The 13,599-nt window shown below is 40.7% G+C and overlaps 1 protein-coding gene across 1 annotated transcript in view; it reads right to left on the bottom strand.

Moving 5' to 3' along the window:
• LOC121867077 (dynein axonemal assembly factor 11-like) overlaps window positions 1-13,599 on the bottom strand; it is a 157,634-nt gene that overhangs the window by 93,914 nt on the left and 50,121 nt on the right. Inside the window, exons 5-6 of the mRNA XM_042366833.1 lie at window positions 9,461-9,585; window positions 1,345-1,510 (exon numbers count right to left, since the gene is read on the bottom strand). Of these exons, the coding sequence (XP_042222767.1) occupies window positions 1,345-1,510; window positions 9,461-9,585 (291 nt within the window). The remainder of the gene's footprint in view (window positions 1-1,344; window positions 1,511-9,460; window positions 9,586-13,599) is intronic.

Below are 13,599 nucleotides of genomic sequence, written 5' to 3'. Positions count from 1 at the left end.
TGGCAGTGCACTGATTGAATGAAATAGAGGAATATTCCTTGCCAAGGTCTTGTAACCGTCATCTCTTTTTTTGGCAGGATTTGCATGTGGAGACTTAAGATCGTCCTTCTTATCCTGTTGACAAAGACAACACTTTGCCCGGTCAGTGAGGAATGATTTGTTGGTAGATTTTGTGTCCATAACTATTTTTGATCTTCAGGGCCGAGGGTTTATCCTTTTACCACCCTGATGAGCACTTTCTTGTATGGGATACAACTAGGTTCATGCCTTTTGCCCTACACCTAGTCCGATCGTTCATCCAGTGTCATTAGTCCCGTGCGATCTGTACACCATCCAGATAACTAAAACCCAGTTATCCTTGGCTCGGCTCTCCCACGCTGGCACATCCTGTCAATTCAGGTGCGGCTGCTTAACTGATTTGGGGTTGGTTAAGCAGCATTTGGGACACTGAGCTGTTGCTGTATGACATGCTTTTTCTTAGCTGACACTGAACCCCATGCTGGGTTGCACAGCAGTGATGTTACCAGTGTGCCCTAGTAGTGCCCGACAATCACTCCCTCACATGCAGAAACCCTCTGCATGCTACCCTCACCTAAATGGAAAAAACATAAAACCAGTACATAAAACCAGTCATAAATAAGACAAATATATATCTGTGAGTATCAGAAATTGAAAACAATCATCTGAGCATGCTTGAAAACATACATATCGACTTTAAGATCATTTAGATTGACAAATTACATCAATTTAAAAAAAAATCATCTTTCGAAGGTCAATTTGGCAGCCATCATGAAAAATGGCCGCCATCTTGGAATTCCAAATAGCCGATCTGGCAGATTTGACAAGTAGCCCGTAGGGTATGATCATGCCAAATTTCATGCTTGTATCACCATTTGCACGATTTTTCCATTATCAGCTCTACTATATACCGTACAGTACATACTGAAGAGTGTGAACTTTTATGTAAAAAAATCAACAGTTAACAAATACATATACAGCGAAAATGTTATAATTGAAAAGATAATAAAATAATTGCCACAATAGTAAAGGAATACTTCCAAGATGTGTTATGCATGTTACGTAATATTTGCCCTGAAGCAAAACTTACAATTTTTTTTTTAATAAAGTGACCAATTCACCATCAATAATTACGATGAAAACAAAAAGTAAATAAATGAACGTATAAACACTCATTATTAACTATGAAAGAGGTGCCAATATCAATAAAAAGTAATAGAAGTCATCATTGAATACAACCATTTAAAATCTCGTCATATTCCAGGTGACAACAGTCTCACTGTGTTAACAATTCCACCCTCTAACACCATTTTGTCTTGAACTAACCTTGGGCATGGTAACGAGGAGGTGACCTGTAACCTGGGACCTGCGAGCTGTGGCACGGTCTGGCCTGATCTCCTCCAGCAGCACCAGCTGGAGCACCTTACCCCGCACTATCACCTGCACATACCACGGCTCCACCTCACATTTCACCAGCGAGGCGTCAAGGTATCTGGCACATATTGTCCTTATCAGTTTGTTTAGATGACACTTAGGCTTGTGATAGGTAAAAGATCTTTGTTATTTAGTGTCTCAATAATCAGCTGAATGATGGATGACATGCATTGTCTCAAAATAAAAGGAAAAAACTAAGCAGCTCCTACCAATTTTTAATGTTCGTAGTACAGTATTCTCGAACTATCATGTATAACATAAATTGTATAAAACATTGAACTTACACTGTTCTTCACCTATCAACGTTTAGGCCAGTCATTGGGAGACGACTAGAAAAAACATTGGGCAAACTCCAAACAAGCTTTAAAAATAGTACAATTACCTGTAAATAAAAATGAAATGAAATCCATAGAGTGTGGCTTACGTTTTTCTCTGGAGAAAATCGTCACATTGACACTATTTGGAAATGATTAGTTATATAATATTACATAATGTGTAATTATGTAACTAAACAACACGAATAAAAATTAAAATCAAACTTACTTCGAAAACATCTTCATTTAGAATGTTTTCAGAATGTCTAAATTATTTCTAAGTGAACTCTTCAATAATACTTTTAACAGCGCTATTCTCTCCGTCACTTTTTTTTCTTTGCGGTTTTGTTTTATTTTTCCGTCATTTTGATTTTCTCCGGCGCTATACGACCTTGGCTGTTGTAGCACTAAGATCGTATTCCTAAACAACCTCTCCGTCAACAATGTATAATATTCTCAGCTACAGTATTCTTCATCACTCATTAACCTTTCATTCACTGTGTGTTCCATATGTTCAGTACACACCAAGTTGATATACTGTACTTGAACTTTCACTGGTGATTCTTTCTACTTTTTATAAATATTTATCATTTCTTTTAATGTATAAAGAATTATATATATCATTCATATTTCTCTTCAAACATTTATGACCCTTTATTGTAGAAGCGTAGGTTATCAAATTCATAAAAAAAAAATTAATAGATAATCCCTCATGCAGACTTTGTACAGATTCACACAACACTGTAGTGTATTCCCTGAAAGTCTGAAGGTTCACTAACCGAAACGTTATTTAATATACTGTAGTGATATTTGATGTAGGTATATTAATATGTAATATGGAATTTGGGTGATATAGGATAAAAATTATTATATTTGTCATGGGAATTAATAATAGTCTTGATAAATCACGTTTTTATGTTTTGTTTAATGCGCATGCGCGATTAGTCATATAGGTCTGCTTCCTGCCGAAAAAGACGGATGGACGCCGTCCCCACACCCAATCACAAGTTCTTGTAGTATATTCCCTAATCAAAGGATTCCTGACGCAGCTCACTTAGACGATAACAGATCAATAAAACCAACACGCGGGAATCAGGGTGAGCTGTGTCTTTTTGCACCATGTCATCGGTTAATGTATTGTAGTGGACTTCTCCCCTACAACTGCCTACAACTGCGTAGCAGCTCACCACCTGCTATCGCATTCCAATGTGCCGCCTTCCCTAGCAACCAACCAGATGTTACCGTATCTTAGCAACGAAACTATTCACCGGCTACTTCTCGGGTTTTCCCAACATGACTCATAGAGGACTGGCGGCTGCTGCCGGGTGTATATAAGCTCTGTCTCTCCATTGAGATTCAGTCTGACCATTCTTCTTGAACAAGCAACACCTCCTCCTCTGCCGCTGCCTGGCGACCCTCGCCTCTCCTCCGCCTACCTGGCGGTCCTCGCTCCCGCCAGCGAGCATGTCCTTCTCTGAGCTTCCTCACCAACCAACTCTCATTCTGCCCATTTTCCTGAACAAGCAACATCTCCTCCAGCAAGCTCCACGCTGTTAACATTTCATTCAACCAGGAATCCAGCAACAGGCAACATCTTCTCTAACGAAGCTCCTGCACATCTACCTCCTTCAACAAGCTACTCACCGCACGTCTCTACCAAGCAGCCCCTCACCACACAGCACCTCCAGCACCAGACTGTCTATCATATAACTTATATATTATACAAGAAAACCACATTAGAGTTTCCTTCCATCCTGAGTGCTAGACAACATTAATATCTCGATACCCTACAATGGTGACCGGGTGACCCCATTGTAGGGGTATAAATAATGTTGTCTAGCACTCAGTGGAAGGGTATATAATAGTCTTTGAATGAAGTGATGACATTGAGAAGATGCTCGCTGCTCAATGGTCAATGAAGATGGTAAATCTGTCTCACTTGGTTGCTAGGCAACGGCACGTTGGAATGTGGTGGCAGGTGGTGGCTGTGGCTAAGCAGTTTGTAGGGGAGACGTCCACTACAGTATCCCTTATAATTAACGATACCTTGAATTGTTTTGTTTTCAACTTCTGCAGTACAATACCTTTATTGTCAAGAAAATTTTCAAAATATAAATAATTCCAAAACTTCCATAATAAGATGGACGCAACTCTATGGGATGACATAAATATTCACGGTGAAGTTGCAAACGCTGTTAATCCACCTGAAGAATACGTCAAAAGACACAACTATATGCTGGTATCTATAAAACATTGTAAGAGACAAGTGGAAGAGAAGCAGAGATTTTAGGAAGAGAACCAGACTCAAGTAACACGTAAGCTACGTAGACTAACATATAAATATTATAATGTTACAAGAAAATTAAATTAAATATATGCCTTATTAGTCAAATGAATGGAGACATTGATATTAAATAAAAGCTTGGCAGAAGTGATCAAATGTAAATGTCGAAACTTTTATGGTGGTTTGATAAAAAGATGGGAGAATGCTGGAGAAATTGATGAGTGAGGTAAGAAAAGCAACCATGTATCGGAAAACACCAGAAGTTATAGATGAAGTCACTGTGAAGTATGGGTTTGGAGAATGTTTGTGTGGCTAAAAGACAAAGTTGATGTGAGTCACGTCAAGGCAACTACACCATTTGATCACTCCTCTACCACATGGGGAGAGACAAATGCAAAACTTACAGAGCTTCCTGGGCCCCTTAAGATCCTGTTCTGTAAATGCCTGGATGAGCAGAAAAGGGTACAAGAAATAAATTGTTAAAGCTACAAGTTCATGGAGTCCCGGTCCAGACATGGTGCATCCAAGAGTGCTAAGAGAGTTGTGCAACGAGCGTGCTGAGCCCCTTAAGATCTTGTTCTATAAATTCCTGGATGAGTAAAAGGTCCCGATGACTGGAAAAATGGCTTATGTGAGTCCTATATTCAAGAAGGGCGATCGTCACTCTACGAATAATTATAGACCAATGAAACTGACCAGCATAGTGTGCAAATTACTAGAGAGCCACCAAACCCACCAGAGTAACTGCCACCTCTGCCACTGTGATATATCATAGGACTAAAAACACTTCCAACAATCTTGCAAGTGGAAATATTTATAACAATATCTCAGATAATTTCCCAGTTTTTGCCAAGTATAAAAACAGCATCAAGATCTGAAAGGTCTAGTAAAGTCACAATAAAATACAGAGACTACTACGCCGACAACATGCTCCTGTTTGAAAACAACTTAATGAATGCTAAGTGGGATCTTGTCTATGCCTCCGACAACCCTAACGTGAGGTGAGGCAACTTCTCTTGCATTTTCAATGCTTGCTTTTATAAATGCTTCCCCCTCAAGACTAAGTTATTAAAAACTGTATCTATCTCCAAACCCTATATCGTAAGTGAAATCAAGGCAATGATAAAAGAAAAACACAAACTCCCAAGAAAATTTGCAAGAAGACCCATAACTTTCGGTGAAGCATACCGAAGTATCAGAAATAGAGTAACTCAAGAGTTAGAAATGCCAGGCGAAGCTATTATACATATAAGCTTCAGTCAGCATCAGGCAACAGTAAGATACTCTTGAGTATCATCAATTCTATTCAGAAAAGGAACACAGCTTTTATGATAAATGATTCAGTTGTAACGGAACCCTCCCTCTTTACCAACCACTTCAATGATTATTTTATTAATGTTGGCAAAAATCTTGCAGAGAGCCTCCCTAATCACCATGAGGAATTTAGAGCCTACCTGCAAAACAGATAACAAAATGAGCTGTTCTTATCCCCTGTCACTGCAGATGAATTACTGACCATCATAAAAATGTCCAAAGATGCAGCAGCAGGTGAAGACAATATACCAATGAGCATCATTAAGAAAATAGCCCACTTATTACTACCTGTTCTCCTACACATTTGTAACTCCTCCTTTACTAGTGGTATCTTTCCGGATAAATTGAAAATTGCCAAAATTCACCCAGCATATAAAAAAAATCTGGGAATAAAGGTCTTTTAAAAAATTACCGCCCCATATCAGTCCTACCATCCTTAAGTAAGATACTGGAGAGACTAGCATGTAGTAGACTTAATTTCTTCTGACGTGTCAATAACATCCTTACAGTTTGGATTTAGAGCTAGAAGGTCAACTGAGAATGCTCTGCTATCCTTTACTAATGACATCTTAAACTCCTTTGATGACATTCAGTTCACAGTCGGAATATTCCTGGACCTCTCTCAAGTCTTTGATACTGTCGACCATACCATCCTCCTGGGGAAAGCTTGAACATTACGGCATTTGGGGCTTATCCAACAGTTGGTTTACCTCATATCTGTCTAACAGGAGGCAGTATGTCTGCTATAATAATCACCAATCTGACTCCTCGCCAATTTTGTATGGCGTCCCTCAAGGTTCCATTCTCGGTCCAGTACTGTTCTTGTTGTACATAAACGATATAGTCAACGCCAGCACACTCGTCAAATACAACTTATTTGCAGACGATAGTAATATCTATCCCAGCAACTCAGATCTCCATTCCTTAATGAGAACTATGAACACTGAATTGACTAAAGGCAGGACCTGGGTAACACGTAATAAACTGGCCTTAAACCTCGAAAAACCCACATACACAATCTTTCACAGAAGGAAAACCTAACCCCAGATTTGGACCCTCTGTACCTTGGTAACACAGCCCTCAGACGTGAACAAAATACTAAATTTCTAGGGGTTAGTGTTGATTAGAAACTTAGCTTGAGAAACCACATACAAGCCATTCACAGTAAAGTCAATAAACAGTGTGGTATCCTGTATCACACTCGTCAATCACTCACTCTTGCAGCAGTGAAAGAAATATATTATGATCTTCTTTACCAACACTTGACACACTGTCACATACTATGGGGGCCTCTTGCTCCACAAAAACACAACCCTTGATCACTGAACAGAAGACAGTTGTGCGGACATTGATCTACTTGAGAAAAAAAATATCACACTAAGGAATAATTTGCGAAATTGAAAATATTAAAATTCGAGGATATTAACACCCACTGCTGTGCCCTATTTGTTTACAAATTTGTCAATCACTTGATTGAAAATAATTATTTCCAGTTCCAGAATAATCAGAGACACAACCTAAGACACCCAGAGCTACTTAGACCACCCCCCCATAATATAGATAGAAATTACCATTGCAGTTATCAAAATGCCGACAAGACATGATACTGACAGCTTTTGTACTCTTGTTCCACCTTAATACAATCCAGATATTAGCTCCACTGTAAAATATGTATATATTCTAATATAAATGAAAAAAATAAAATACAGTACATATAATAAATAAATAACGAGGTGATAACCGTGGTAACATTCTGATATGTTCTTACTACTACATGTTACGTGTACTATTTCAGATCAAACTAAATGTTACATAATACTTCCCGTTGTGGGTCGTTTGACCTGTGCACGGGTGGGCTAATTCCCGTAAAAAAAGAAAAGAAAAAAAGTGCCTTCAAAAGAGCTCAGGCTCTTAACTGGCTCAGCCATGTTAATATTGTTATTGTTATTCACTCTGCATCTGTATTTTTCTGGCTAAATGAACTGTTTAAATATCAATATAGCAATATCAGTATCAACGAAATATCCTTGTAAAGGACTGCCAACAAGGTTTGATTCCGGGACGCTCCTGCTTAACACAATTACTTAAGGAACTGGATGTTTGGACTCAAATTCTGGAACAGGGTGGTAATATCGACAATATATACCTAGATTAAAATGGAAGGGTATTGGATTCTGGAGAGTGCCCTAGCGTGGATCAGAGACTTTCTTCACGATCGCAAGCAGTGTGTGATGAATAATGGCACGAAATCGTCATGTGTACCCGTGACAAGTGGAGTAACACAGGGAAATGTATTGGGCCCGTTGTTGTTTGTTTGTTTCATACATATCATGGCAGAAGCTATACACCCCTTCATACAAATGTTTGCGGACGATGCCAAATTATTCAGTGAAATTAAGAACTAAACAGACTGTAAAGTGCGACAAAAATATCTCTGTCAGCTTTAAGAATGATCGAAAATATGGCTGCTAAGATTCAATGTCACTAGGTGTAAGAGGATGCACCTAGGCCGGACCAACAGTAAGGAGGCGTATCATGTCCCAATGGGATGAAGAAACTGTATTAATAGAGACCGAATGTGAAAAGGACCTGGGTGTGTATGTTGACAATGAACTGAAATTCTTGGGCCATTGTAAGTCTTATAAGGAGGTCGTCTGGAGTACGGTCATCCCCCGCCTGGTCCCTGATATATGCTAGAGACTGTCAATTGATTGGAAATGTCCAAATGAGGGCCACCAGACTGGTGCCAGCACTACGACACCTCAGCTACCCAAAGAGATTAGAACACCTACAACTACAGACAGGAAAGGGATGAATTAATTGAAGTGTATAAACATCTCAGAGGGCACTACTCAGTCAAGTGTACGTACCTGAAGCTGGCGGACGGGTGGGCGTCCGCCAAGGTTGAAAAAAAACACAAGTCCAGATAACTGTGAGGGCAAACTTTTTCGGAGAGAGAAATGTTAACTTTTGGAACAACCTGCCAGAGAGTGTTGTAACGGCACCGAGTGTGAGCTCTTTCAAGACCAACCTTGACCTACACTGGAGCAGGTTCAAATACATTCAGGAGCCAGTACAGTACATGCCCAGTACTTGCCAACATGCGTAACAGAGACGTGACCGACCGCCCAAGTGGCTAACGAGCCGATCAGTGGCGAAGAGGATAAAAGTAAAAGTAAAAGTAAGAGAACCCTAGTGTAGGATTCCAGCTAACACATTGAAAAATACGACAAAAACTCTAACAGGGGAAAAAAAAGAAATAGTCAAGACCGAAGATATGCATACTGTATTGTGAGTACAGTGTAAGATACTGTATACGATTAAGTAAACAAAAAACTCTTCTGAAATGCTTTTCTCTGTTATCTCATTAAATTACCGATTATTGCCGAGTTTCTGCAGATGAAGTAAAAATGGTCGAGAGAGTTCTCTTGTTATCAGTGCGTCGTCTGGAGAAGACGCGAGACTGCTCAAGGACAACATCGTACTAGTGTGGTTACTGGGTGTCTAGGGGAAATAACGTCAAATGAGTTTAATTCTCGGTGGTAAGGAACAGACTGTCTGGAAGCTGTCACAATTGTTGTACTGGGGTCATGCAATTTTCTAAACGAGATATTGAGATTAAACTTTTTGATAGAGTATGTGAGAGGAAGTGGGTGATAATAAAGGTATTAAATGAACAAGGTTTCTGTGTTTAAAAGAGTGGCACCATAAACATAAAAAAATGAAACAATGTATATTAAATATGTTAAACTGCTCTAAATCGACACTCTCTGGAACGCTCCCTCTCCCCTAATATTCAGTGGCTATTATCCATTTATCATTGTAAGACTAAATTATTTGACCTATGTTTACATTGTTTTTTTTTAAGTTCTAATATCAATGTAGCATCGGTATTATATTCATCTTCTTTATTATTGACGCTTTTAGCTTATCAGATACAAGCAACATCTCAGTTCAGTAAAACATAACTACCGAGCTATGTAACAAAGACAGTTTTGTTGTACTTATGTATGAGCAAATCTCTAGTTCCGCTTACCCGTAAAAACTTTAGTGAATAGATAATTAAAAGATAGGCAAAATGAAGATTGATTCTTACTTGTAGGTGTGGACTTCGAGGGTGAAGCAGTTGTTTTCTTCGTCTTCGATAAACTTGAATTCGAGTTTGGCGGCGTTAACGTTGAGTGGTCGACCATCAGCAGTAAAGAGTCGCACCTCCCGCTTCTGTACCTCACAGAAGCACAACACAATTGAACTAGAACTTATTATAACATCTTTCTATCAACCAAGACTGTGATGCCTTATGATGAATTTTATCGAAACTATCTTTATATTGGACAATGTGGAGTGAATTTTTGCTCGTAAAAGTCATGATAGACGATAAATAATAGTCTTAGTCCATAACTACATCAGCGGTTGTTTATCGCAATGCATTCTGGGGAAATCCGAGGTCGATTCACCCATCTTTGTTTACGATCTGCTTGATCTACGAGGGCTTCATCACACAGCCTACATAACCTAGCTGCAGTTATTTTTTAATTAAATGGCCTCCAGCCTCCCCCAATAGCCATACCTTCGCCACCATTTTATTACCTTAATATTAAATATCCTAATACATAAGTAGCTATCCTAGCTGTGTTGAGTTAGTTGAGCCGCAGATCTATGCGGCATTCAGTCAGTGCTGGGCACAGCTAAACGAAAAGTTAGCTTCGCTAACGCTAAACCTTTAAACAGCTAAAAAATTAGTGGAAACTAACGCTAACCGCTAACTTTTATTATATGAATTTAGCTTCGTTTATTTTTTTTGGGCTCTAAAACACTTAAAAACAGACCTCGAGAGCTGAAATTTTCATATGTTGTCTTGTAGCTTAGACATAGAGCTTTCCAAAAAGGTATAGCATGCCAAGATCAGATGATGATCAAGGTGTACACAAATAATTAAATGAACAAATGAAATTAAACATTAGTTTACATTCAAGTTTCAACATACACTTTATAATCTTTATTTACTGTACGAAAAGACATTAAGTATTAAACGAATCCAAAACTATAGTACTGTATAGCATAGGTAGCAAATAGCATCATGCCAAGATCAGATGATGATCAACTTATCAAGGTGTACACTACACAATTTCGCAAATAATTAATTTGCATTCTCATACAACCTATCGGCCTTATTCATTATTCATGTAAATATGCAATACCAACCGCATACACATTATACCAGTGCATTTTTATAGAACTTATTGTTGGTCTTAGTCATGTAAATAAACAGAAAACTCTAAACTTTAATGAAAAGTAAGTTTTTAGAAAATTTTGTTTGGCGCACACCTTGGATGACATCCTGGTTATGAACTTATGCGGTACTTAGCATAACCAAATATATTGACACAAGAAAATCCCAATTAAATTAACAAATAAATGAGAAATGAAATTAAACTGAAGTGGATTCCTCCCCTACAAACGCTTGTCGCTGAGTAGCCGACCCCGCGAATTCCCCAGTGTATGCCTCGTGGTCTAGGTCAACCAGCGCCGCCTTACATGACGGAGGTCAACTATTAAGCCACGCCTACCTCCGCTATATAAGACCTGACCTCGTGGTGACCTGTCTCTTTTCTACCTACACCAACCAGCAAGCAACACCTCCTCCTCTTCCTCCTGCCTGGCGGCCCTCGCTCCCGTCAGCGAGCATGGCGACCCACAAGCTGGTCCTCCTCTGAGCATCCTCACCAACCAGCTCTCTCTACTCAACGCTTGTAACCATGCTGCCTTCCCAGCACCAAGCTGCACTGTACATCCAATACAATATGTATACAGAGAGCACATTGTGAGTTTCCTTTCTCCATCCCATCCTGAGTGTGAACCAAAATATACGTACCCCACAATACATTAGTTTACAATTAAATTCGACAAATCATGTGTTGTCACGTTTACACATACTAACACTCAGTCAGCCAAGCGTGCCTGACTGGCTGTTGGAGACATGCATCGCGGCGTCACACGCTTACAACAGACAGGAACAGACATGTATAAATTTTGTTAGCGGATTTGAAGTTAGCGGAACTAAATTTAGTGGAAGCTAATTGGACCTCTAATGGTTTCCAAAGTTAGCGAAAACGCTAATCCGCTAACGAGAAAGTTAGCTTCGCTCATTAGAGGTTAGCGGATTAGCGGAACCGTGCCCACCATTGCATTCAGTGACTGTTGCCTCATAGTCAATATCTGCAACTGTTGTCGGCTTTGGGGCTGATGCTCTCGTTCCCTTGAGGCAGAGCAAAGCCGAACTAAGGAGAGAGAAGGACAGTCGACATCTCATCCAGGCTGTAACATAACTTTTGGGCTGCTGATTCTGTTCGGATATCACCTCCGCGAGTCTGGCGTAGAAGCATCTTGCACTTGGACCCATCCCACCAGAGGTTGTGAACACTAGAGGAGTGAAGCTGCCTTGATCAACGTTCTAAATTCTCTCCCCATATGCCCTCCTGTGTGCAGCATCGAGATCTAAGTTACGGTGACATGCGGCCATGGGATAAAAAATCCTGATGTCGAAGAATGCTCGCTGTTCCGGCGTCCAGAATCCTCGAACACTGACGTCAACACGGGCTTCGTTGGATGTGTTTGAAGTCCTATGTTGGAAAATCTCACCGTCCAATGGAAGGAGGGTCGGTTCTACCCTGACATCACGGCAGATTTCTTTCAACATATTTGCTGTGAGAGCCCTTACTTCGTCATGCCTCATGCATATGAAGCCCCCTTTCTTGCACACCATGGCGTGATCGACGTCATAGGAAGAGCCACACACGCATTGGGAGGGCAAACCTTCTACTGGCCTACCGTACCTTAGAGCATTGGCATCTGTAAATTCTTGTTTACTGAGACTGAAACCATTTGCCCTTATCGGTAACGTAGTTAACCAGTTCGAGGCGCCCACCTCCTGTGATATAGCTACTATTTTTTCAAATTCTCTGGTACTTGCAGCAACAGTTGCTGCAACTTATCACTTTGGCCGTGCTGTCGTTCTGTCGTAATGGACCTTCGAATCTTGTTTACTTCACTGGTATCCACCTCCCCTGTTGCATTCTGAGCAATTATGTGGTCCGAGAGGGCTGCCGTGAGCTTAACTGAATTTTGATGTTTGGTGGCAGCAATCTCCTCTGGATTGGTCAATCCCATTCCTCCCAGTCTCGGTGGTAGTGCAAGGAGTGATCTTTCTGCTGGGGTTAAGTGAGGGTGTTTCACTAATTTGGGAATGAAATTGACGCTGATAGCTTCTTCCAGAGGGTGGAGGAGGGGTCCGATATCAGGGATAGTGCGCATCAGGTAGTTCCAGCGATGCTTGACTCCATGGGTGAATGCCGCAAAACCTGCATGTGGCTCTGTGTAAGCAATCTCAGAGAAGAGTTTGGATTTCCCTAACCCACTCACTCACCTTTCCCGTTACGTACTCGCTCTTGAAGTCCGTCCTGCCGATTATTGCGCCTAGGTGTCTTTGGCCATCCTTTGTTATTTTGACCTCACTTCCACAGAACACCTCCATTGCCCGTTCATAATGTTCTGGCTTCACAATGAGGAAGGACTTGCTGGCGTTTGGGTGGTACCCTATTTGTGGGCCTCGTGATGTAACCAGGTCCCACCACTTTTTTATGTCCTCCACTTTTCCTGCTCCTGTAAGGTCATCAACGTACGCCACTTGCTTGACCTCAATTTTTTTCAAATGTTATTGTGTGTTGGAGCACTGATAGGTCTATTGCGTACATTGCCATTGCAACAGGGTCCCCCTGTGTTGTTCCCTCGGTTGTCTGTATGATGGTATCCCCTCTTAGAGCTTCGTTGTTTACTATATAGAGGTCTGATGGATTCCTATAGGACTTTTCAGCATACATTGCAAAGCTTGGACAATTGATCTTGATGTTGTGCATTGTGGCCTTGCGGTTAAGTATGTTGAATGCGTTTGAAGCGTCCACCAGGAGAACGGCCTCACAATCACGCTGCTCAAAATTCGTTCTCATGGCGTGAATGGTAGCTTCACCTCCAGCCTGGTGGCCACCACAAACTTACAGGTTCCCTGCTGCTTCCCTGACATCATCCTTTACCACCTCTATTATGCATTTTCCGATGATCCGCCTCAGCACTTCCCCCACCCCTATAAGCCTATATCCTGGATTCTTATCCAGGGGAATGAGGCGGCAGGCCGTCAGAGCATGAAGGTATTGGCAGCACGAGGAAGCCAGCTTTCTT

Source organism: Homarus americanus, unplaced genomic scaffold, assembly GCF_018991925.1.
Source record: "Homarus americanus isolate GMGI-L3 unplaced genomic scaffold, GMGI_Hamer_2.0 scaffold6317, whole genome shotgun sequence".
Classification (NCBI taxonomy): domain Eukaryota; kingdom Metazoa; phylum Arthropoda; class Malacostraca; order Decapoda; family Nephropidae; genus Homarus; species Homarus americanus.
This window is presented reverse-complemented; position numbering and strand designations above follow the sequence as displayed.